This window comes from Megachile rotundata, unplaced genomic scaffold, assembly GCF_050947335.1.
Source record: "Megachile rotundata isolate GNS110a unplaced genomic scaffold, iyMegRotu1 scaffold0229, whole genome shotgun sequence".
Taxonomy (NCBI): domain Eukaryota; kingdom Metazoa; phylum Arthropoda; class Insecta; order Hymenoptera; family Megachilidae; genus Megachile; species Megachile rotundata.
The window spans coordinates 220,126-243,735 of NW_027473526.1; the positions used below are offsets into that span (position 1 = coordinate 220,126).

At 42.0% G+C, this 23,610-nt stretch overlaps 4 protein-coding genes across 13 annotated transcripts; 2 read left to right on the forward strand and 2 right to left on the reverse strand.

Annotated features, from left to right (window-relative positions):
- Positions 1 to 9: 9 nt before the first annotated feature.
- On the forward strand, positions 10 to 4,280 carry LOC100879030 (FYVE, RhoGEF and PH domain-containing protein 4). 2 transcript variants are annotated; one of them, XM_012280996.2, is made up of 9 exons: positions 10 to 144; positions 281 to 317; positions 423 to 594; positions 736 to 1,182; positions 1,242 to 2,068; positions 2,255 to 2,460; positions 2,713 to 3,078; positions 3,174 to 3,625; positions 3,907 to 4,280. In XM_012280996.2, exons 4-9 carry the CDS (start codon positions 737 to 739, stop codon positions 4,010 to 4,012), a joined length of 2,403 nt encoding a protein of 800 aa, XP_012136386.1. In that variant the 5' UTR covers positions 10 to 144; positions 281 to 317; positions 423 to 594; position 736; the 3' UTR covers positions 4,013 to 4,280. The 2 variants fall into 2 exon arrangements, with proteins under 2 accessions (XP_012136386.1, XP_076398009.1); XM_076541894.1 differs by lacking the exon at positions 281 to 317 and having other exon boundaries at positions 18 to 144.
- A 469-nt stretch (positions 4,281 to 4,749) lies between these two features.
- LOC100879141 (uncharacterized) lies at positions 4,750 to 11,086 on the forward strand. Of its 3 annotated transcripts, XR_001095312.2 has the most exons (10): positions 4,751 to 5,818; positions 5,911 to 7,799; positions 7,900 to 8,416; positions 8,688 to 8,854; positions 8,932 to 9,393; positions 9,452 to 9,749; positions 9,890 to 10,052; positions 10,251 to 10,510; positions 10,588 to 10,805; positions 10,891 to 11,086. XR_001095312.2 is itself a non-coding variant. In XM_012280993.2 (9 exons), the coding sequence occupies exons 1-9, from the start codon at positions 5,719 to 5,721 to the stop codon at positions 10,671 to 10,673; spliced, it is 3,939 nt and encodes a 1,312-aa protein (XP_012136383.1). In that variant the 5' UTR covers positions 4,750 to 5,718; the 3' UTR covers positions 10,674 to 11,086. The 3 variants fall into 3 exon arrangements, 2 of the variants coding, with proteins under 2 accessions (XP_012136383.1, XP_003701528.1); XM_012280993.2 differs by having other exon boundaries at positions 4,750 to 5,818; positions 5,914 to 7,799; positions 10,588 to 11,086; XM_003701480.3 differs by having other exon boundaries at positions 10,588 to 11,086.
- Positions 11,087 to 11,232: 146 nt separating this feature from the next.
- Positions 11,233 to 20,534, reverse strand: LOC100879253 (solute carrier family 41 member 1). 7 transcript variants are annotated; one of them, XM_076541900.1, is made up of 8 exons: positions 20,407 to 20,456; positions 17,024 to 17,123; positions 15,963 to 16,146; positions 15,272 to 15,764; positions 15,014 to 15,193; positions 14,199 to 14,638; positions 13,902 to 14,122; positions 11,233 to 13,834 (listed from the first exon to the last, which is right to left on the reverse strand). In XM_076541900.1, the coding sequence occupies exons 3-8, from the start codon at positions 16,049 to 16,051 to the stop codon at positions 13,494 to 13,496; spliced, it is 1,764 nt and encodes a 587-aa protein (XP_076398015.1). In that variant the 5' UTR covers positions 16,052 to 16,146; positions 17,024 to 17,123; positions 20,407 to 20,456; the 3' UTR covers positions 11,233 to 13,493. The 7 variants fall into 7 exon arrangements, with proteins under 7 accessions (XP_076398015.1, XP_076398017.1, XP_076398014.1 ...); XM_076541902.1 differs by having other exon boundaries at positions 15,963 to 16,103; positions 20,407 to 20,443; XM_076541899.1 differs by lacking the exon at positions 20,407 to 20,456 and adding an exon at positions 18,703 to 19,664 and having other exon boundaries at positions 15,963 to 16,103.
- Positions 19,782 to 23,579, reverse strand: LOC100879364 (solute carrier family 41 member 1-like). Its single transcript, XM_012280991.2, has 8 exons — positions 23,418 to 23,579; positions 22,713 to 22,885; positions 22,098 to 22,612; positions 21,532 to 22,003; positions 21,272 to 21,419; positions 20,958 to 21,157; positions 20,741 to 20,889; positions 19,782 to 20,663 (listed from the first exon to the last, which is right to left on the reverse strand). Exons 3-8 carry the CDS (start codon positions 22,566 to 22,568, stop codon positions 20,478 to 20,480), a joined length of 1,626 nt encoding a protein of 541 aa, XP_012136381.1. The 5' UTR covers positions 22,569 to 22,612; positions 22,713 to 22,885; positions 23,418 to 23,579; the 3' UTR covers positions 19,782 to 20,477.
- Positions 23,580 to 23,610: the final 31 nt, after the last annotated feature.

The window sequence follows — 23,610 nt, forward strand, 5'->3', positions numbered from 1 at the left end:
CCTATCTGAATTCACCGTTGATTAATATGTATCAATGAAACGATGGTTGCTTATGTGTACAGTCATGTTCGTTTTCTGAAAAATCACTCAGAAAACTTAATAAATGAGAACGATGAGCTGGTTAAATTGCTTTGATATGCATGTGTAAGTATAGGAAATGTGGCTATATAAATACATAAATATATGCAATACGCAAAGGTATAAATTTGATGACAATGTGTGACTTACGTACATGTTCATAAATAAATAAATATATATATATATATATACATAAATATAGGTGGAGTTTATATCGTTAATTCAATGTGTGATTAATTGTAAGTATATCAGAGATATCTATACTGTGTTAGTATTCACTATAAATCGTAAACAGATAAAAGTCAATTTGAATCTTAAAGTTGTAATAAATTTTATTCTTGTAGCAATTTAGTTTGTTATCACGTACGAACGTGAAGCGATGTGATCACGTATGTACGTACAGTGGATATACAATCCTCGATGTTTGTACGTTTTCGTTTGCCGTTGATTGAAATCGATGTTGGTTAACAACGTGAACAATGTACTTATCAGATAAAGTAATTACGTTGCAAACAGGTAATTAATTCGACATGAAGATAGTTTTATTATCATTTTTAATAAACCAAAATATCAAACTTTGTTTTCTATCAAAATAGAAAAAAAAAAACAATAACAATTATGATCTGACATGTAATCTATTGATAAATTTTGATTTAGGATGCAGCAAGATCAATCGATAGATATCTCGTTTTGGATAACGAAACCATTTTTAAAGTCTAACGATAGAACCGATCTTGGTAAAAGGTTTAAAATGTTTGCTTCCAAAACTCAAACGTCGAACAGTACCTTTTATACCGAATTGGAGACCGATGTAAAAGATAAAGAGTCCGATCTAGATAAATTTACAGAGCAACGGGAAACAACCGACATAAATATTCCTTCTAATCATTCTGATATGATAGTAGACAATGGAAAGTTGGAAAGTTGCAATGTGCATTCTTTTCGCAAAATTGCCTCCTTCGGAGGTTTCTCACGGTTTCGACCATTCGTCATGTCAGCTGGAAGTTCGACGAATCATGTTGGTATAGAAGAAAATATTGAAAATTCGTCGGAAGTACCGTTTGTTCGAGTATCGCACGGTGTATTAGAATATAGAAGCAGTAGGTAGGTCGATATATTACAGTGTATTGAATGAAAGTATTGATTACTGTTGTATTACATAGGTATTTGGCCACGGAAAGAAATTCCAATCAATACGAAGTAGAAACGTTCGCGGTAAGTGAGTCAGAAAGTGAAGAAGAAGAAGAAAAAGAAGAAGGAGAAGAAGAAGAAGAAGGTGAAAGAATAGCAGTAGCAACAGTAGAAGAAAGGAAAGATGAAGGAGAGGAAGAAGAAGATGATAAAGAGAAAAAGTCGGAAGATGCAAAATCGTTAGGAACAAATTCGGTAATAATCGTGGATCGTACCGATGATTCGGAAGTGAACTTAAAACCGAATAACGGTGTCGGTTGTTTGGATTCGAAAAGGAAAAAGGCGCATCAAGTTGCCGAAGAATTATTAGCTACGGAAAAGAATTATGTTAATGTTTTGCGATTGATCGATCAAGTATTTCAATTCAAAGTTGATCAAGAGAATAGAGCGCATCCAATGTTTCCTCCAGAAACTGTGCAACATATGTTCTCTAACATTAAATCGATTTATAAATTTCATAATGATTTTTTGTTGCCGCAACTCGAGGAGAGAATGCAGAATTGGAAATCGGATCCTAGAATCGGAGATATAATGAAAAATTTTGCACCGTTTCTCAAAATGTACACGGAATATGTGAAAAACTTTGATTATGCCATGAACTTGATACATACGCTTCAAACCAAAGTCGCTAGATTCGCCGCAATTATCAATGATATTCAAAAACTGGACGAATGTGCTAAATTATCGTTGGCTCATCATATGCTAAGCCCTATACAAAGATTGCCGAGGTACGAGCTTCTCCTAAAAGATTACTTGAGAAACCTCACGGAAGAAAATGCTGATTACGAGGACACGAAAAGTAAGGATCTTTCGAGTTTGATTTGATTCCATTCGATTCACTGAATTACTTCCGTAATGCGCATCTAGCGAAGATCGGATTCTATTTAAACGTCTATTAAACGGGGCACGTTTAAATAGACGTCCGTAGTTGGCGATGATTATAATCGTAGAATGAAACGAACAGACATGGCTTTCTTTCTCGTAGAGGCATTGGAATTAGTATCTGTTGCTGCTAATCACACGAACGAAGCAATGAAGAAGATCGACAAGTTCAAAAAGCTTCTTGAAATACAAGAAAGCATATACGATACGACAGATCTAGTCAGTGCTACGAGAGAACTCGTGAAAGAAGGCCGAATTGTAAAAATTTCAGCAAGAAGCGGTGATCATCAGGAAAGACAGTTATTTCTGGTACGTGTACTCGAACTAAATCCCGTTGTGCACATTTCTTTTGTCCGAGTCTCGTGTATTCGTTTCTTAAACGTATGTAACGTATGCGATTACGTTATGTACGCCAACGTTTGTACGCAGTAATATTAACCGATGATACGATTAGTTAGTTCCAACGCCGGTACCATTTTCATTCGACTTTAATCATTAAAATTTCTTTTTTTTTCCCCTCTTTTTCCCTTTTTTTCTTTTTTTTATATTTCTGATTTCCAGTTTAGCGATTTGTTGTTACTTTGTTCAATAAGATTGATACCCGGACCATTGTATCGGCTGCGAGCTAAATTCCTGATTGAAAATTTGCAAGTAATCGAGGGCGACAATTTAGAAACGGCAAATACTTTTTATATAAGAGACAAGGATAAAAGCGTTGAATTGTACACGCACGCCGCTGAAGAGAAAGCAGCATGGCTCGATGCCCTCTTCGATACGATGCAAGAAACGATGAAAAGGAAGGCGAGTTTGAAAACTGGAAACGTTAAAACGCTTGTCATCAAAACTGACGACGTATCTAGATGTATGATATGCGAAGTTATTTTTTCCGTAATGAAAAGAAAGCATAACTGTAGAGCTTGCGGAATAGTGAGTATTTTTCCAATAGCGAATATCATTATGTAACATAACTGTACAAATGGAAATTGTTTGTTTCGTATTAACGTCATCGTTTCATATTGCAGGTTGTTTGCGGTAAATGTTCGAATCAAAAGTTACTGTTCGAAGATAATAAAAACATGAGAGTTTGTCGCCTGTGTCATACAGCTTTAACGCAACCGCTCGTTAAGTCACCTTCTTCGATTTCTCCGTCCGGGCCAGTGCCAAGTTTATTACAAGTTTTGGCGAATGCACCTTCCGTTATATCAGGATATCTTATGTTAAAGACTCAACCGAGTAAGCCTTGGATACGACGATGGTTCGCGTTGCACGCTGATTTCGTTTTATACACATTTAAATCGGAGTCTGAAAGTATGGCATTGACGGCTACTCCTATGCCGGGTTTCGTTGTTACGGAAGCTACCAAGTTATCCGAAGAGGATCCTTTAACTTTAAAAGACAGACCTAAAGCCCTAAAAATGCATCATTCTAGAAAAAGTTATTATTTACAAGCTTCATCCAACGAAGACAAATACAAGTACAGTATTATTCTTTTTATACGTTTCGACTGCTTAGTACAGGATATAAAAAATGTAACGGTTACGGCTTTCGGAGATGATTTTACGCTTGTTGATCGTTGGGAATCTATTTTTGAAAATAGGGGTGAAGTTCTTTCGAAAGACATTCAATAATCTAAAAGTGTAAATTGACCTCTGAAAGTCACGACACTTCTGTTTTTTATTTTTTATCTCGCCGTGTGCTTTTTTGGCTGTTTTTTTCGAACTTTTTAACGTTTCATAACGGTTGTAAAATTTTCAGATGGTTTCGCGCTTTGCACTTAGCTACCAAAGCGGAATTACCTTCGCTCGTGACGATAGAGACTGAAGACGCACAGGAAAGCCGAGTAATCGTTCAAGAACGTTAAACAATTAATTTGTATGACTTTATTCGTGGCGTAAATCAATGTTTTACTGTCGTAGTCGTGTGAAATCGCAACGCGGTAAAATAAGAGTTGCTAGGTAATGATTATTATATGAAAGGTGACGTTAACTCGTGTTATATAGTATGCATAAACAAATTGTTGTTGGTATAATGTGGTCGATTCGATACCGACTACTATGCCAAAACGCTCGTTGTATTTTGTATCGTTTTGTTATAGTATGTTTAAAAATATATACGTATATTTACACAAATGTTTAAAATAGAACGTACATGTATGGTATTTAAGCTTCATCTTCAGAATGAAACGTAACGATGATCGTTTTATCGAATTATGTTCGAAAAACGGGTGTTACGTTTTTTAAACGGCAACACAAGTTGTGCCGTATTCCAGTATCGCAACGCGTGTTCTCCTGTATATGTATTTCGCTGATGTCACGGTGAGGAAAGAAACGAAACTCGTATGCCTCGTATTTAGGTTCCATCGAAAGAATGTTTTTTAAACGCGTTAAACTTGCTTCTATGAAAAGGAAAAAAAGAGGTATAAAGCAAGATGTTGAACGTATTAGTAAAATTTTTTTCAAATTAACAAATTATTTTATAATTGATGAATATTTTATAGAAAAATACATTTGCTGATAATGTTTAGGTGATTATTATTATTTTTTTTTTATTATACTTTTATAACAAAATTTCGTAAAATTTTAATTCGATCGAATAAAATGTTTAGTTTCAAAAAATTATTTTTGGCGAAATTCCTGCATAGCTAAGACGAATTTTTGTTCTTGTCACAATATCTATTCGCTTTGCTCGCTAGGGGCCCTCCAAATCGTCGTCAGCCTCCTTACGATTTTACATACTTCGTTTATAGGTTTTTATCGCCGTAACTTTTGTTAGAGTAAGAAATTTGAACGCATCATACTTTTTGCATTTCCAATTGTTGATGAAAGATATCGAATGAAAAAAACCAAAAGTCTCTAGTAGGACGGGAAATTCCCAAACATTCTGACGACTAAGCGAGCGAATGAGTCAGTCAGTGTTTGGTTATATAGTATATCGATGAATGATCCCGTATTGCAAGCAAAACGATAGTAGCGCTGTACGGTGAATGAAGTTTACAGAACTTTTATGCTTTGTTAGAGTATCCCAGCCATTGTCACAGGTATTTTCGAACCTGACTTACATTATACGTACATACGAATATAAAATATACGTGTCGCGTGTACATAATGCATATGCAGATTATGATCGTGTTTTATACAAGTACGTATTTACGGTTGTGATACGGAGTAAACATGACGGAAATTAGAAACGACACTTGTAGTAGCGATGGAAACGAAACAATTGCACGGGGGCGGTAGGGTCGTGTAGGAGTTAAAGGGAAGGGAAAGGATGCGTTCGAAGAAACGTAGAGTGCGCGGAAGAAAATGTATAATCTTGCTTTACATAACCTATACTATTGGGATTCGATTTATTGCGAGTTTGGTGGGTTCGATGCGTTTTCTAAACATCCACGGATCTGTCTGGAATAATGACTGAAGACGCATCGGTTCGATAGAAAAAAGAGTGATGTTTACCAACTAAGAAACAGTTATAGTTGGTTTCATTGAAAAAGTTGGTGCACTTATACGACTTTATGCAACGCTTTTCGAGAAACGAGCGACCGAAAGACCAAAGTACAATGAAATAGTTATGTTGCCTTCGACCGGTTACTTTAAAGCTATCAATTGTCCGTTTTACGAAAGTGGAACGTGCGATAGACCTTACTGTCATTTCAAGCATTCGAAACGAGGTGAGTTACTTGGTTACTCCAATTCTTTGTCGCTAGGAGTATAGATTTCTTTGTAACGAATTACTTCTTTTTAATATATAAATTGTATTTAGAAGATGTTGGGGTTACCGCGGAAACATCCGAGGCGGTGGAAAGCGGTACTGCGGGTCAAGTTCAGGAATCAAAATCTTGTACGATGGTATCATCCGGTTCGGACGTTTTGCAAAAATTAGTAACGGAAGCTGTTAAAAAGGTTCTCGCTAATCAAGATGCGACGAACGGTGACAAGTTTTCCTGTCAGAATGTCGTTTCTCAGGTAGTGGAAGGTCTAACGCCGACATTAACATCCGGATCATCCGATACTTTGGATACCGTGGCGACGAATACAACGGAGAAGAGGGTAGATCCGTCAACGTCGCTCACTAAACCGGTTCCATGCGTTTATAATCCCACGCCCATCGCGGAGTTGAAGAAGCGACATATACCGATAGTGTCCTATATGCCTACCAGGGAAAGCAGAGTAGCGGTAAAACGTAAATGTTCTCCGGATGGAACGAAACCATGGCTAGCCAGAGGTTGCGAAGCAGTGGAACCACCTCGAACTGGTGAAATTAAATATAAACCTACCGTGATAACCAACTCTGAAATTCGAGATGCAACGCACAGTTACGTACCTACGTACAAATCAGAGTCAGCTTCTACGTATTTCTATAACGATGAGAGTTCGAATGACTATCTGTTTAAACTTAGGGAACCGTATTATCCAAAGTGTAAAAAAAGGAGGGAGGAGTATGTTCCGAAGAAAGTGAAAGCTCCGTTAAAAACTTCTGATGGATCGAACAAATCTGCATTGGATACATTTGAAGGAAGCTTCGATACAATGGGCGAAGCATCGGTACATCCCAAATCTATTTCCACGATTCCATCTAGCGAGTCGTTTCAATATCCTCGTTTAGACGTGGAGCCAAAGTTTTCTGACGATGACGACGTCGACAACGACGACGAGGATGGCGGTGATTTTGGCGGCGGCGAAGATAAAGACGAGGCCGATGATGAGAACGAAGGCAAAGAAGAAGATAATGACGGTAACGATCGAAAAGTAAATAAAATTGTTTCAGAAAATGCTGATCGTATACCGGTAGAAGGGAATGAAGTTTATGGTAACGTTAGGAGACTCGAACGTTTAAATAAGGGACACGATGCGGTGGTAGATACGTGGCCGAAAATAAACGTTGTAAAGGAACGTGACGGTGATGACGACAAGAGGAACTGTAACGGGAAAATATCGAGAAACAGTAATGTTTCGAAACAAGAGGAATCATTAAGGGAAGAAAGTACGAAATTGTTAGCGAGCGAAGGAAAAAAAGTAGCGGGAGTAAATTCGGATAGAGAACATAAAAGGAGAGATAAGTCTAAAGAAAAAAATGTAAAGAGTCGCGATAGTTCTCATAAACGATACAAAGAGAAACACGATTCGAACGATACGTCGCGTTCTGCGTCTCATAGTAGAAGTAAAAGTAGGAGTCGTGCGAGACACGACAAAGAGAAAGAATCGAAAGACGCGAAACGTGACAGGGATAAAAGTAGGCACAAGGATCATAAAAAGCATAAAAGCAAAGAGAAAGAGAGAGAAAGGGGCGAAACAAGACACAGAACTAGTAAGAGGGATAAACGAGAAGAAGATTATCAGGAATCGGGGAAACGCGACGAACGCGAATCGAAGAATCGTTCCGGTTCACCGAGAAGGCAGGAACGCGTCGAGAAGAGGAATTGCGAGAGCAATCATTCGAAAACAAATCGAAAATCTGACGATAGGACGAGTGGAAGATTCCGCGCGCATACGGATCACAAGAAAAGAAAATGTTCGACGGATAGGTCAGCGAGCGACGACGAGGACGAGGAGAACAGCAATAATCGTAATAGTATCGTGGACGTGGACTTAACATTTAGTACATCCGATTCGGATCACGACGTACAAGAGGAGTGCCTAAAAATATTTCAGGTATTTCGCATGATGAATTAATTGGTTCAGTTAAAACGAAAACTTAAATTAGAATAGTTTAAGTTAACTCGAACGTTCATACTTGGAATGTTGTTGAAAGGAATATCAAGTATCGGAACGGCCGAAAACGACAGAAGCATCGAAAGAATCTTCATTGTCGATTCACGAAAAGGAACATAGCGAAGAGGTTGGTAGGAAAAGAGTGGCGCATCCTTCAGCGGCTGTATGCGTTACCAGACACACGGGGGTTAACCAGCAAGGAAAAAAATTGATAAATCCACAACAGAAAATGTACGAAAGGTGGCGTTTGATGCGAGAAGCTCTAGTAAAAAAGACTACTTCTGCGAGTGGTGGCGTTGGTGATGGTGGTAGTAGTTGTTGGGTTGGTGGCGGAGGAGAAGAAGGAGAAGGAGGAGGTGGTGGTGGTGATGAAGGTACCGGTGACAATTGCGATATCGATATCAATGCCAGTACCGGTATCGATCACGATGGCGATCGCGATGGCGAAGACAACGGTAGTAGTAGTAATAGTAACGTTACCAAGGATGTACCTCGTAATTCCGTGGAAACAAGAAGAAATAGATGTAACAACGAACTCAAGCTGAACGGAGGAAATGGTAACGCGATCGTTTGTTGCGATAGTCGAGGAAAAAGCTCGATGCAGTAAAATCTTGACAAATAGTAACACATACGCGAGACGTCTGAATTTTTTTTTCTTACGAAACTTTGATTAACATATATATATATATATATATATGTAATAGTTTCCTGATTAAAATTGATTACGAAACACGACGTAATTCGGGAAGTTCGAGAGTTTACTGTGTCATAAATAAAGATTTTTTTAAACTGTTCGAATTTCACGAGTTTGGTAATATTCTGTGACAGGTCGAGTACGAATCGCCCATGTGCCGTATGGGAAATCCTTAGCGATAGAGGGGAAGAAAATGAAAGAAAAAGCGATAAAACTGACAGAAACTAAAGTGACGGATAACCAAAAAACAGCTGCGCAGACGGCCAAGAGTGGCTTACGGATCGCTCACGTTCCACAGGTGGTTGGTATCTGTTTGGTTTGTCGCGAGTTTCGAAAGAACACAGTCGTTACGGTATTCTAGGTTTTTCTGCATTTTAGATTCCACAATTGATACGACCCGAACCGTTACAAGTGGCTACGCAAAAGTTTCCTTTAAATGTTCGCCAGTATTACGTGAATATGATGCACGACATATGCGTTTCGATTTACACGAATGCCGAAGATGCGGCGCAACGCGCGGTTAAAGAAGAACACGCTTGCCACGAAAGATGCAAAGCTTTAGCCGTTTATAAAAATTCTTGTATGCTTGCCGCGCACAGATTAAAGAAAGAAATTGAGCAGAATCAATCAGCGACGGCAACGACATCGGGTAACAGCGTAGTGTCTCACGAAGCGGTACTCGCCGGAAAAACAAAGGGTTCTTGGAGTGTCATTAAGACGAAGAAATGCGTGACAGACTTTAAAGGGGTAGCACTGTACGGTATGTTGAAGAAATGGATAATGACGGAACAACAACTTCGAGATAACGGATTTCCTCGTCCACATCCGGATGGTCAAAAGGTAAAAGAGATACGAATATCAGCTTGTAATATTAGAGAATTTATTTGATTTGTTCTAGGGTCGTGCGAAAGTTTACGTGATCAATTCTCGGAATCAGAGTGTCTTGTCGAAAGTGCCTAACGAAAGAATTTGTTGCCGATGCGGTCAGACTTACATGATCAATAAATACGGATTTGCATTGCAACCACAAAATTGTATATATCACTGGGGTAGAAAATTCACGATCAGAGGAGAGGGTAAATACAGTTGCTGTCAACAGTATGGTTCAGCGACCGGTTGTTGCGTCGCGAAGACCCACGTTTGGGATTATACCGATTACGAAAATCTTCGTGGTTACGTGAAAACTTTGTCAAAAGGTATATTGCCGTTAAATCGATATTATCTGTGTTTTCATGCCTCACCAACGTCCTTTTCCTTTTCATCGCTTTCGCGCTCTTCTTCGTACTCTTCGAGAAATTTTACTCTTTTCTTTGCCTCGTTTGCTGTGATCGCGAAGGTACACCGGCCGAAGAACAAGGAGTTTACGCGCTAGACTGTGAAATGTGTTACACGACGCAAGGATTAGAATTGACGAGAATAACGATCATCGATGAAGATTGCAACGTAGTGTACGAGGCGTTGGTCAAGCCTCAAAATCCCATAATCGATTACAATACAAGGTACAGAGCGGTACAGAGATAGATTAATCGTTCGTTTCGGTTAAAATATCTATCGCTATATATAGCGATACGCGTACACGCGTAGCATATATCGACATACGCATTTATTAGAGAATATTTATTAGTTTGGAAATGGAAAAGAAGCGGTTTGTCTCGTTTGTCGCGCCAACGCGTTAATCGACGATACTAATTGTGCAGGTTTTCTGGAATAACGGAAGAAAGCATGAAGGACGTAACAACAACATTATTGGACGTCCAAGCAACGATATTGACGATGTTCTCGGACAAAACGATATTGGTGGGTCACAGTCTCGAGAGTGATTTCAAATCTTTGAGACTGTTACATGACACAGTGGTCGACACGAGCGTCATGTTTCCACACAAGAACGGATATCCACAAAAGAGAGCATTGAAAAATCTTTGTTCCGAATATTTGAGAAAACTCATTCAAAATGACGGTTCGTTAACAATTAAATCCAGTTCCATTTGATTTGCTTTCAATAAAACGTACACTGATTTCGTAATGATATTGCAGTCGGTGGACACGACAGTAAAGAAGACGCAATGGCATGTATGGAGTTGATTCTTTGGAAAGCGAAAGAAGAAGCGAAGTTGCAATAAAACGACGCTTAACCCGAATAACTGTTCGATCCGACCTAATCACGTATTTCGTTCCAAACATTGTACTTTACTTTACGTATAAAGTACACGATATACGCGTGTCAGCAAGTTAATTATAGAATCGATTGTCATGTAATCATCCGATCGTTCGTTCGTTGGTAGATGATCGAAATTAATCGCACGCAATTCATACTTTTATAAGATTTTGTTATTACAGTGCTTTGGATGTTTGGAATAGTTCGGATGTCTCTAGCGAACATTCGTATCACACTCGTTGAACACAAGGGTCGAGTAAGGCGAAGGGTATCGGCCGCAGCGCGTCTGTTTCTTTGGTTGTCTTTAAAATTCTACAAGATGTAAACTTATTTTTGGAAGTTAAAACTCTTGCAATAAATAAACTGGACTATTTTGTACACGTCGGAGCTTTTCAATCGGTTTGAATCGTTGTCGTTCGTTTAATAGCGAACTAGACGAGTCGCGAACACGAAGGGAAAGTGAAGGGTCGTCGACGAGAGAAGGAATCGAGTGATCGAATGGGTGATTGGAAAATATTTTGGAGCGTTTTTTCCTTCAGTTTTATTATATAAAACTACATCAATTTTTTTCATCGAAATGTGCGTTAAATCGTGTTACATCGGCACATATCAACAATACGTTCCGATCATTATTCTATCGTTGAAAAGTACGATCGACGTTTACGAAGATTCCGTCCGATCGAACTAGAAATCAGTTTAGAGCAAAGTCTTACGATTTAACCGAGAGTCAGCAGGTACCATAAAATGTTGTGGGGTGAAACGAGCGAGACTCAGTATCGCGAAAACCGTTTTGTTCCTTCTCCTATTATTATCGTTACTATTATTACTATTATTATATTATATTATATTATATTCATTATTATTATTATTATTATTTTTATTTTTATTATTATTATTAGCACCGTACGAAAAATAATCAAGCGTAGCCTTTCGAATGTATTGCAGTCGATTTTCACGACGTCTTTCCGTCTGTTCTTCTCTCGCTCAGAATCTCGAAGGAACACATTTGAAGAAGAACATACCGTGTTCGCGTCATAGCCGTTGATATTCGTTCACGAAGCTCGCGATCTCTTTTAAAGTGCATCGACATCGAGCAACGTCTTTGTACAAATTTACTTCGAGCGACACATGTTCAAGGTACGTGCTTGAATGTAAATGGTGAAAACGTTTCGTTATCCGTTCGTCGATTGTGTCGGGTAAAAAATAGCTTATTTGCTTCCTTGAAACAAACATTATTGTCAAGATATATTTATAGCCTAATCTTTGGTATAGTTCTTTTTCCTATCGATTTTTACAACGTTGTCGAAACATTAGGCGTATGTAGCGCTCGCACGCGAGTATAAAGCCTGAACAATGCGTGATGTGTGTGTGTGTGGGTAGATAGGTAGGTGTGAAGCGGAGTCAGGGGAACAACATGACATTTCGCGTACAACCGATTCCGGTTGGGGAACATTGAGTTTGCGATTTATCGATCGTTTCGTCGAGAAGCGAAACTATTGATCGCGCGATGACATAACAAGATAAATGGTGTGACGCGTTCGCAAATTATCGTGCATTTTTGAGTATTCTTTTCGCTCGATTCAGGTAACGGTATATCAAGGAAACGAACAATGTATGCGCGGTACGTGGAAAATTGACGGTAATCCTGCTTGACAACGTTGAACGATGTTACGTTCTTGATCTTGATTCGCTTATGAAACAAATTACGAATATTACTTGATAAGAGAAAGTAGTAGTATTGAACGTTGCCGGAAGATTACCGCGCGCGCGTATCGAGACGAGCAGAAGACGAGCCGGAACGACGGTAAATGAAGAAAGGGATGATAACGTTAATCGATTTGCCGTTCGATGTCCGTAATTTTCTATCCGTTTGTTCGCCTAAATAGTAGGTAAAGTTTTAAAGGATAAAGTTGCGCGTCGTTTTCACGCTATGTGAGCTAGCATCGGTGGAAGACTTGAACGGAATCATGGGTTATAAAAACAATCGAAACGCGTAAGTGTACATAGTTAGGTAGGTACGTACGTACAGGTACAGGCTGATCGCGTAACTTTATATCGTTCCGATTTCGTCGATCGAGACGACAGAGAACGGACGAGAGAGTTTGTTACGAGTCTTCCGAAGCGTTTAAAAATAAATTATCCGTATGTCTTGTCCGATCTTCGAACTAGCAAACCACTTCCGAATCTCGTGATCGGTTGCAAATGCATCGAATAAAGATTCTTTCGAGCGTAATTGGTTAAATTTGCTCGTAGTTCTGTTGGTTTTGTTTAAAAAATAAAGCCCGTAATTTCACGTATTATTTATCCGATACCTGAGGACAAAACGACACCCGACACAGTGGAATCGAATCGAGTCGAACATTTCGATTTGACAAAAGAGGAGACACTGTCTTTATCCGATTTTCGTGAAACGCCGTACAACGATATACGATACTTTCGTAAAAGCACAGCCTCGTTAAGGGTCACGGTGTGACTGGGCGACATAATATAATTACGTGATTCTCCCTCAGCGAATCGCTTGTATGTACGTCTCGATAATGAAGAGGATTTCGTTCCTCTCCGCGCGGTTCGATTTTTATTTGAGGGGGCGAGGTAGAGAGAGGGAGGTTAGGAGCAAGAAAATCAATGACGCGAGAATAACGATCGGTGTAGAAGAGAAAAGAAATTCCGTTGAAATAAAATTGTTCGACGCGGCGCATCAACGCGTCGTAAGCTGTCGAGACAGAAAAGTGTGTGCATCCGATCAGAAAATTCGACCGGGCCGAATTTTAAACGGTCCGCGTTTTTAGGGAGCGATCGGTTGATCGGAATCCTGATCGCCGACGAGATAGAGAAATTGGAAAGCGATCGCTAGCAAACTGATGCCCAGTAAGTCTCCCATCGCTGTCAAGTACGGAATCGCTGAATTGTCGGGATCGATTTTTCGTTTCCACATCCAATGTATCATGATGTAAGCGATGTAGAGGAGAGCAGCGACTTGCAGCATAGCGGCGCAGAGGTAAACGAACACGAACAGAGGCGTCAACGAGGTGTTGCCATCCTTCATATAATTGATCAGATAAATGAAAATGATGTGACCCGGTATAACCATCGCCATTAGAACCCTGGTCGTCCTCGCGTGCATACCTGCAATAGGAATATAAGGGGAAGATAAAAAATGAAATAAACGATCTATACCTTGGAAAACACTTACCTTTACCGAAAAAGTTTGCGATAGGCGTGATAAAAATGACGGGATGCGTGTGACCCGGCGGTATCAGAAGCGTTCCTAGTTCCGCTTGTTTGTGAAGAGCCGTCGATATTCTGCTCGCCTGCACCGCTACCAAATTTCCGCCCACGCCGTTGATAACCGGTTGGAAGACGGTCAAATTCTCGAACCGTGACACCATGAATTCTAATATCAAACCGCCGCAACTGCGTAACAGGAAGAGGAAAAGAGTAAGAGTAAAGCGGTAAGAACGTTAGTAATCGAAGAAGGTAAGCTATTCACCTGCTGATCAACATAGCGATCATGACGGGAGTCCAGCCGGAATAAAGGACATCGTTGGTGTATCTGTTCTTTTTGGCGATCCATACCCAGAGCGGCGTGACCAACAGGTAGCAGGCTATGACGAGAGGCGCGACCCAATCTTGCTTGTTTATCGACTCGTAAAGAATGGTCGAGATCCAAGAGAGCAGAGCCAAGGACGTGATGTCACCGAGGCTCGCGGCTATCGGGGTCGCAACGTTGTCCGGGTTGATGTGACAGTGTCGCGAGAAAACGATCACTCCCGCGGTGATCAATCCGAGGACGAACGATGCCAAAGACGCGGTAACCAGGCTGCTCGCGCACAACAGGTAAGCGTGATCCAACGAGATGGTACCGTTCCGAAATGCCCCCATCACGATCGCCACTACCGAGCCCAGAAATCCAACCACTATCGCTTGGCACTGCCAACACGAACTGGTCTTCTTTAACGCGAACGTCGACACGATCGAACGACGGCGCAACGATCGATTGAACGGAGAAACAAAAAAATCGTAATGTACGCGATTCCATGATTTAACGGAACGATATCTATTCTCGTTAGTAGGTTGTGCTCGAAGGTCGTTTACCGTAATCAAATAAAATCGTGGCGCCGATGATAAGACGTCCGCGAGTCGCGTATACGTATGCTACATATGTACATTGTCGACAGAAAGATTTCGCTCGCGAATAATTTTGGAAAGAGCTGGAAGGAGAAATTGAAGGAACGAAAGGACTGGAAGGAAATACGGAGGGCCAAGAGAGGCTAGAAACCTGAACGAAACGCGAATTGAACTTACTTGAATGAGAACTAGGTTTCCAACGATCATGTACCACTGCTGTTTCGGCGTGTCCATGTGTCCAAGATTCGCTTGAGTAGAGAGACGCGATGCGAGGGTCATTTCCAAGTTGCCTTTTAAGCCCAATAGCGCCGGTACCAAGATCATTAGTTCGCTGACCTTATCGAACACGACCCAATGCTGCGGAGAATAATAGGCATAAGAAAGCTCGATCGAGCGCTCGTAATAGGATAGAACGCGAACTGCGGATATTCGTACTTGAACCAAATCCAGAACCAATCCAGCTCCTACCATGCCAAGGCCAGCGATAAGAAACGGTATGAAAACTTGAATGGTAATTGCCAAGTAAGATTCGAGGGGTTCGTCCTCGGTCACGCCGTAGATTTTACTCTCGGCTACGACGTCGGGCAAGCGGCTGCTGTCGGTGGTTCCTTCGTCGAAGATCGGTACCTGCACGCAATCGTCGTCGAGGGATTTATTGTTGTTAGTGGCGGTTGCGGTTGCGACGGTTTCGGTAGCGGTGGCGGTGGCGGCGGCAGCGGCGACCAAGGCGGTATTAACCCCGACGACGGTGTCCGTCCACGCGTTCGAGTTCGCGGTCGTGACAGTGGCCGTGACCATGCTATTCGTGCCTGTAACCGAACTCGTGCCCGTCGATTCCGAGGCATGTGCACGCGGACGAGCTTCGTCCACCGGTGTTATCCTGTGGGAAGTTTGCTTCTCGGAAAGCAGAGGTTCTTTGCATTGATCACTGTTAACAGATAATTCGCGTAAAAAATCTTGCCGGCCGAGTATTTGCTCTCGTTTGTCGCGCTTATTTCGATCGCGTCCAAAGATATCGCGACAAAACGATTCTGCTCAGCCGTTAATTGATCCGTTACCGTCTACGTTACGGTTTACCGCGAGACTAGCGTCGCGAAATCGGACGATTAATAGTCGTTGAACGTACTTTTCGAATCTGCCTCCTGTAACATCGATACGGGCGTGCTTATCGGGAGGTAGTCGTACCGGATGTTGATGCGCCTGGTCCTCTATCATCTTCTACTGAGGACCTCGTGCGACTCGCTGCCACGGATATATAGCCATTCTCCTTCGAGAATGATAACACTCGTCTAAATGTTCGCTCGTTGCGTCTGTGTTTCAGGACAAGAATCGAAGAAATTACGTAACCAGCGAGGGACGATATCTCTAGCCCGCGTCGCGTCGCCTCCCGCTGCCTCGAATTTCGGTGTCACGAGCGACCGAGATTCGATCGACTGCCATTATTTCTTCTAATGCTTTCCTCTTTATGCTACGGCTTTCTTCCCCTTTCCCCCTTCATTCTCCTTTACCACCGTCGCCTCGTTCTTTATTCCCGATTTTTCGCCTTCCGCTAACGCTCGACATCGTTCCGTAGAACAAACACCGGTCTTTCCGTCGAATTACCCCGCGTCTTTCTGCCGCTTACGCCCCCTCCCTCCTCGATTCTCAACGTATTCACCGATATTCTTCGCAACAATGAAATTTTCCAACCGATATTGTCCAACTATCGACGGAAAGATACCTGAACGTATCGAGGCGTTCGACTCGAGGCTCGAAAGAGACGCGTGCTTTCGCGAGGAAAAGATTTTCCGCGGACGGAAACGATCACGATCTTTGCACGAATAAAGCAAACGTACGAGATAAAAGTTATTTAAAATTTGTTCGCAAACACGTTCGAGATTAAACGTCGCGTCTTTCCACCTGACTACGTAAGTAAGTAGGTGTACACGCGTACGCAGACACGCGAGAGTGCGCGCGAGAACGTGCGAAAGCGAGAACGCGCGCACGCGCCACTAGTCGATTAACGTCCCTGCTGTCTACGCGAGATAAGTGGGTCCACCGGATAACGAATTTTCGACGTCGAAACGTTCCGTTACGAGAAGAGCACTCGTACCGATACGTATCGTCGACGTCCAAGGGCCATATATCTCGGTATATCTCGGTATATCTCGGTATATCTCGGTATATCAGTATCGGAGCATATCGTACCTGTGTATCGGTTAGCGGATTCGCGACGATGCGTCCACTTTTATCCAGATTCGTTGACTCGAGAAAACTGATTTTCGATGTACTCGAAACCGTGTTGACTCTGGCAAAAAAGAAAATTAACCGTTGTCACGCATTTGGCGGTGTAAGGCAGGTGGCCTGGTGCGAGGCCGTTTCACGCTATGGTTACATCGCGACTGATCTCGATCGTGCATCACGCTAGTCTCCTTAAACGCTCGCTCGGGACTTTTACCGGGAACATGGCTCGAACGGAGCAAGCGCGAATTTATCGATCATCGCTCCTAGCGAAGCCCGATTGCTTGCCTGCTTTACTGTCCGCCCGCGTCTACTACCTGTCCTCCGCTTGCCACTGTTCCTCCTGGCCGTCCGAGCAGGCAGAGACCCTATCTGCCTTCTTCGATATAGTCCGCTTCTTTCGGATTAACCCGAATCTACCCGTCGTCTGTCTCTATTTACGTGAAAATATCCAGTTACTCTATGTCGTTTTCAACGTCTACCCTATTGGAATCGATTGTCTTTCTTCGGCTCGCCAATCGATCACGATCCAGACATATGCGATATCGCTCGCCCTTCATCGTCGTCGTGCTGTACCTCGGAACGTTGCCCGTTTCTTTTATCGTGTATCGAGAACACGCTTATCTTACCGTTTCTTCTAGTTGCGAACGCCAGGAAAATGTAAACGAATCTTTTCTACATTTTTTAACGAACATTCGGAATCGTACAAGTTTCCCTCCTAGCACGTATGCTTCTTTTCTCGCTACGATAAGAGCAAGGTCGTATCACCTTCAAAGTCAGGCTTCGCGTGGCCGCGGTAAATTTTTTATTACAACGGTAGCTTTGTCCCATCGACCAGTTTCGTTACTTTTAACGTACTCGAATCAGCGAATAAGTGGAGAAAAACCGAACCGTAAAGATAAATACGGTCCTTAAACGTCCGAGTAAACGTCGAATATACTCGGAACAAAATGGATAGAAAAGTTTGATACGGTTTTGTCCAACGTTCGCGTATATGCGAGCCTTTTTTCTTTCTAATTGACGTGGTTGTCGTAATTGCCGTCATTGCCATTGTTGCACTAACGTAAAAACAGAAAGCGAAAATAACGCGCGATCGATGATCAAAGGTGTCCCGCAACATTCATGCATTGACATTTGCAAATATTGCCGTTTAACGTTAGCGACGCGCGAGTACGAAGCACTTCCGTAACATATTCACAAATTGATAAATTACTCCACGTGTTTAAGTTCGACCATGAGGAGCAATAACTTAACATACGTTTTGATACTTGGTTCCCGTGAGCCGCGAACCGCGCTTTCGAACGCATCCCCTTCGTTCGGCATTGTTGGCCGAACGCACCGATTTCGTTCCCTCCATCTTTTCCTGCTGCTACCCCCCTGTTCTGCGATCGACACGACGCGACGTGCCACGCGAGATAAAACCTGCTATCTCGCTACTAGATTTACGCGCGATCGTAACATGACGTGGAACGGTGAACGAATGCGCGATGAAAAAGCGGCAAGAATAACAGGAGAGTAAGGGGGATCAGTAAAAGAGACAGACTTACCGACGGGGACAGAAAAGGAAGATATATATATATATATATACAGAGAGAGAGAGAGAGAGAGAACGAGAAGAAGAGGATAAATTTCACAAAATCGCGCACCGTTGTACCCTCACGAATCAGCTTCCTTCCTTCTTTTCTTTATTTCCGTTGAAACTCGAGCTTCGACGCGTTACCGACAGATCACGGTAACCACGATTCTATTATATCGTTTCGTTACTCGTGCCAATTATTCTCGTTCTTTTCGTTGCCGACGTAACAACGAAGAACGAAGAACGCGCGAACCCTCTTTAAGAACGTGAAACAACGTTCTGGCACGAACTAAAAACGACGAACGCGAACACGGAGACACGAGAATGACCATTGTTTTTTGTAAATTTTCGTTTCTTCGATCGCCTTTGAGTCGATGCACCGATACGCCGATCACGATACGATATGAAACGAAACGAAAGAAAAATATCTTTATTCGAATTTAATCGATGAAATCGATCATTTCCGATTCACGCGGCACTTTATTTTCGTTTCGCGTCCCGCCAACGCAACGAGTAGAAGAAGCTGTCGCGACGAATGACGGGGAGATCGCGCGCGCGTTAACGGCTTAGAGAACGACACGATCGTGCTACGCGATAGATGAAATCTAAAAGGCTCCGTCGAGACCGATGCGATAGTTGGCACTGACAGATCTAACTATTTCATTGACGGAGACGGGACGATGTGCTTCTCGACCACCACGCTTGTTCCTTTCGTACGTACGTAGACGATTCATCCGTCGTCGAGTTAACGTGCGCGCGTATGTGTGTACGTACGCGGGCGCGCACGTGTACATATAGTACGTAGGTATACGTACGTAGCAGTGCACGTGCACGTGCACGTATCGCTACGTAGGAACATTGAACGCACAAGCTCGAATCTGTCTCGCTTACGCGATTACCTTTACAAACCTTCAAGCCCTACTCGTAACTCGGCCGTACGATGTACGTTGTACCAAAGAAATACCGCTACCTCAACTTTTAACTCGATTCGTCTTCTACCGTTCCTTTCTTGCTCCTCTCAACTTTTATCAAGTTATATCCGATTCGAATCGCTTTTATCGTTAAACGATTAAAACAGATTAACTGCTGTATAACGAGTGATTCGGGAATAAAAGAAAGCTTGCGTACCGATGTAAAGTAATAGAAACGTTCAAAATTTTGCAACTTGAATTTATTTTAACTAGTAAATACAGTCCCCGATAAAAAATATTTGAGCTTGCAAAGTTAAACGCGATACGATTCGCTCGTATATTTCATATTCCTGTTCTGGCTGAAACGAACAATCTCGTGCATGTGTATTCGTAAATATCGACGTTTCGTAGTTGAACTTGATTATAGGTGGATTCATTGTCAAGATTTTTTCGCATCGCCGAAAGTAGCCACGATGATCGATCGAAGACCCGACAAAATAGTTTCGAATCGCAAAAAATTTAAGCTCTCTTCGTCTCGCTCTCTCGTATGCGTTCGTTTCTGCGCTTATTATACATATATGTATGGTTCGCCCCTTTCCTGCAGTTATTTTCTTCGTTTATCCCTAATAAGTGTATCGACTACGAAACACGTAGATGGAACAAAATAAAGAAACAGAATTCTTCGATTCCATTTCATTCGATTCGATTCGATTCGATTCGATTCGATTCGATTCGGAATCGAAGAAAAGAGAAGAAAAGAGAACGTCGAGGAGTAAGAACGAACCGTATCGCGTGAAACGTATCGAACTTGATCACAAATATCGCGTTAAAACGTTGATAAACGTTAACGTTGTTATGCTTACTGTTCTTTTCCGTATGGAGCGAACGTTCTGCGCAAGATCGAAACGTAAACGAACATAAAGGTCCGGAACGGTCAGTCTCCTACGTCCGAATCTTTGTCACCGATGGCGTATAGCAGATGAAAAGCGATTCCTAGTAATGCCGTTCCAATTAAATCACCGGCGGCCGTTAGGTACGGTATCGCGGAACTGTCTGGATCCATTCCTTTCGACCACATCCACGCGACCATCAGTTGGGCGATGTATAACAATAAAATTACCTGTAACGTTCGAACGAAAATATCGGTATAGCGCGTGGAAAAGGCGACTAAAGGCGTGGAGTTTGTCGATCGAATACCTGTAACAAAGCCGCGGTCAAGTAGACTACGATGAATATAGGCGTGAAAGACGTGTGTCCAGCTTGAAGATAACTGATGGTGTAACCAAATATCAGATGACCAGGTATCACCATCGCCAAGAGAACTCGGGCGGTTCTCGCGTGTCCACCTAACGTTTAGATTTCATTCGATGTACGTCGTACGGTTAAGTTTCGATATGATTTAGATTTCACCTACCTTTGCTACAGAACACGTGCCACGGATTGAAACGAACGGTGGTTCTACAAATACCGTATCGACGATCTTTGTGTAAAGACGTTGATATTCTACTGGCCTGAACAGCGACCAAATTACCACCGACGCCATTTATTACCAGCTGAAATACAGCTATACCTTTGTAACTGGATATTGTGTAGTCCAGTATTAAACCTCCTACGCTGAAACAAATTACTTGTTATATCAGCGACGTTGCTCTGGTTGCTCGAATATACCCGCAACTGTATCGTGTTATTTTCAATCTAATTATTCGATTAACGATAAGTGAGAGAAACCTGCTGATTAGCATCGCGCATATCACCGGTACCCAGCCATAGTCTAATATTTCCCTGGTAAATGGATTTTTTGCCGCTACGTAGCCCCAAACGGGAGTAACCACGATATGGACCGCGATCAAGGTGGGAGCTATCCATGCCGCGTATTCTGAAAAAATAATGCGCAATCGAATTCAAGGTATTAACGAACGATTTCTGTATCCCCTTAATAATACATATGTACATATATGTAGGTATATACGTATAACGCGTATGCTTACCCATCGTTTTATACAAAACAGACGCGATTCCTGAAAGAAGGGCCAGAGTAGTTAAATCACCGAGAGAGGCTGCGATCGGCGTAGCTATATTATCCGGATCGATGTTCATCTCTTTGGATAGAAGTATAACAGCGATCATCACCAAACTCAATATAAAACTGGCTATGGACGCGGTAGATAAGGCACTGGCGCATAGTAAAAGAGCATGGTGAATATCGAACTGAGCTTCCGGAATCCAACCGAGTACGACTGCTGCTATAGAAGCTAATAGACCTACTACCGTTGCTTGACATTGGATCAACGTAACGTTTCCAATTATCAGGGTCCACCGTTGCTTTCTGGTATCCGTGTAGCCGAGATTGGCATGAGTCGAAAATCGGGAGGCCAACGTCATCTCCAAATTTCCTTTTAAACCGAGCAACGCTGGCACCAATATATATACTTCCGATACCATTTGATAAACGGGCCAATGCTGCGAAATAAACACGATCGATTGCTCGAGTTTTTCCTCGTAGGTGTCCCTATTTACCGCGTTTTCCCGACAAACATTCACGATCTCTACGAACCTGTACAACGTCCAGTAACAAACTGGCAGCTACCATACCAAAACCGGCCAATAAAAAAGGCACGAACATTTGCATCGAAGTGGACCAAAGATTATCTTCCTCCGTTCGATTCGATTGACAAGTTTGAATAACGATCGACTGTTTGTCGTTATTGTGGTGGCCGTCATCATCGTTATCGTTGTCGTCGTCGTCGTCGTCGTCGTTACCGTCGTCATCGTCGTTAACGCACCGATGATCGATCGGTGACGGTATAAGTCGTCGCGTATGCGGTTCCCCGTCGCTTTCCGTTTCATCGTCGGATTTCATTTCCAATTCCATGGTAGCATTGGAAATATTTGTTCGGAGTAATTCTTGACTGTCCAATCCTACCATTTCGTTCGAGTAAAGTTTATCGGCCGAGTGAAATTTTCTATGTCGCAGGATCGATAGGTCGTTCGAATAAATCTTCATTCCGGTGTTAGCATGGTTCATTATTGTCCAGTCACTTTTTCGTGTGTACTACCGAGATAGAGGAACTGTAAAGAAAAACACGATAGCTGATCCTATTCTTAGGAATTCGATGCGATAATTGATGAACGAAACGACCAATTGAAAAATACGAACGATGTTACGTACGCGTTATGCATGTCTGGTACTGTCCAATTTCTGTCTTTGCACAACGATCATCGCGATCGTTTCTTCGTCTCCTGCATCTTCGATGATTGAACAGTTTTCCTGGTTTCTTTATTTTCTTTTCGTCGTACGATTTATTTAAGATACGATTTCTGCGATTCTACATCCAGATAACACTGTCCGAGAAAAATGAACTTTTTAGTTGGTCGCTTGTCACTCGTTAACGATGATTTTTACGTTCGTTCGATCGCGCGATTCGAAAATTTCAAACGAGATCGAGCATACCGAGCGATCGATAAAGCAGAAGCAGAAACGAAGTTGACACAATTAACTGTCGAACGTATAACGATATTTAGTCTAAACGAAATTTCAAACACTGCTCCGAGTGCAGCATCGAAATCGATGTAACGCCGTTTTACTTTTCGATACCGAACGAAACGAAGCGAACGAATAATCGAACGAAACAAGTCGAAGGAATTTCGTTAGTCGATATTTATGGCGCGCGATTAACGAAAGATGGCTAGCGATTTACAAAAGTCGGAGTTCGATCGCGAAAAATAATAATAACCGAAAGATGGAATGTTTTTTTCTGAAATTCTCAGGTATACGCAACCGATGTAAGGCACAATTGTAGGTTAAAAGACAAACCGTATTCGCGAACAACCAATCTTCTCTCCGTAATTACGAGATGGAAAGTTTTCGCTTTACCTACGATATTTGACGTCGATGATAAGCAATTTGATCATTAAAGTATTTTATCGAACAGAGCATTGACCAAACTGAATAAACGAGCCAGCCAAACAATCGCGACAAGGCGTTTAAACGCGAACGTTCTAACCTCAAAACTGCGCAAATCGAACACGCAACACGCGACTAATCGATAGGAGAACTGACGAGGACG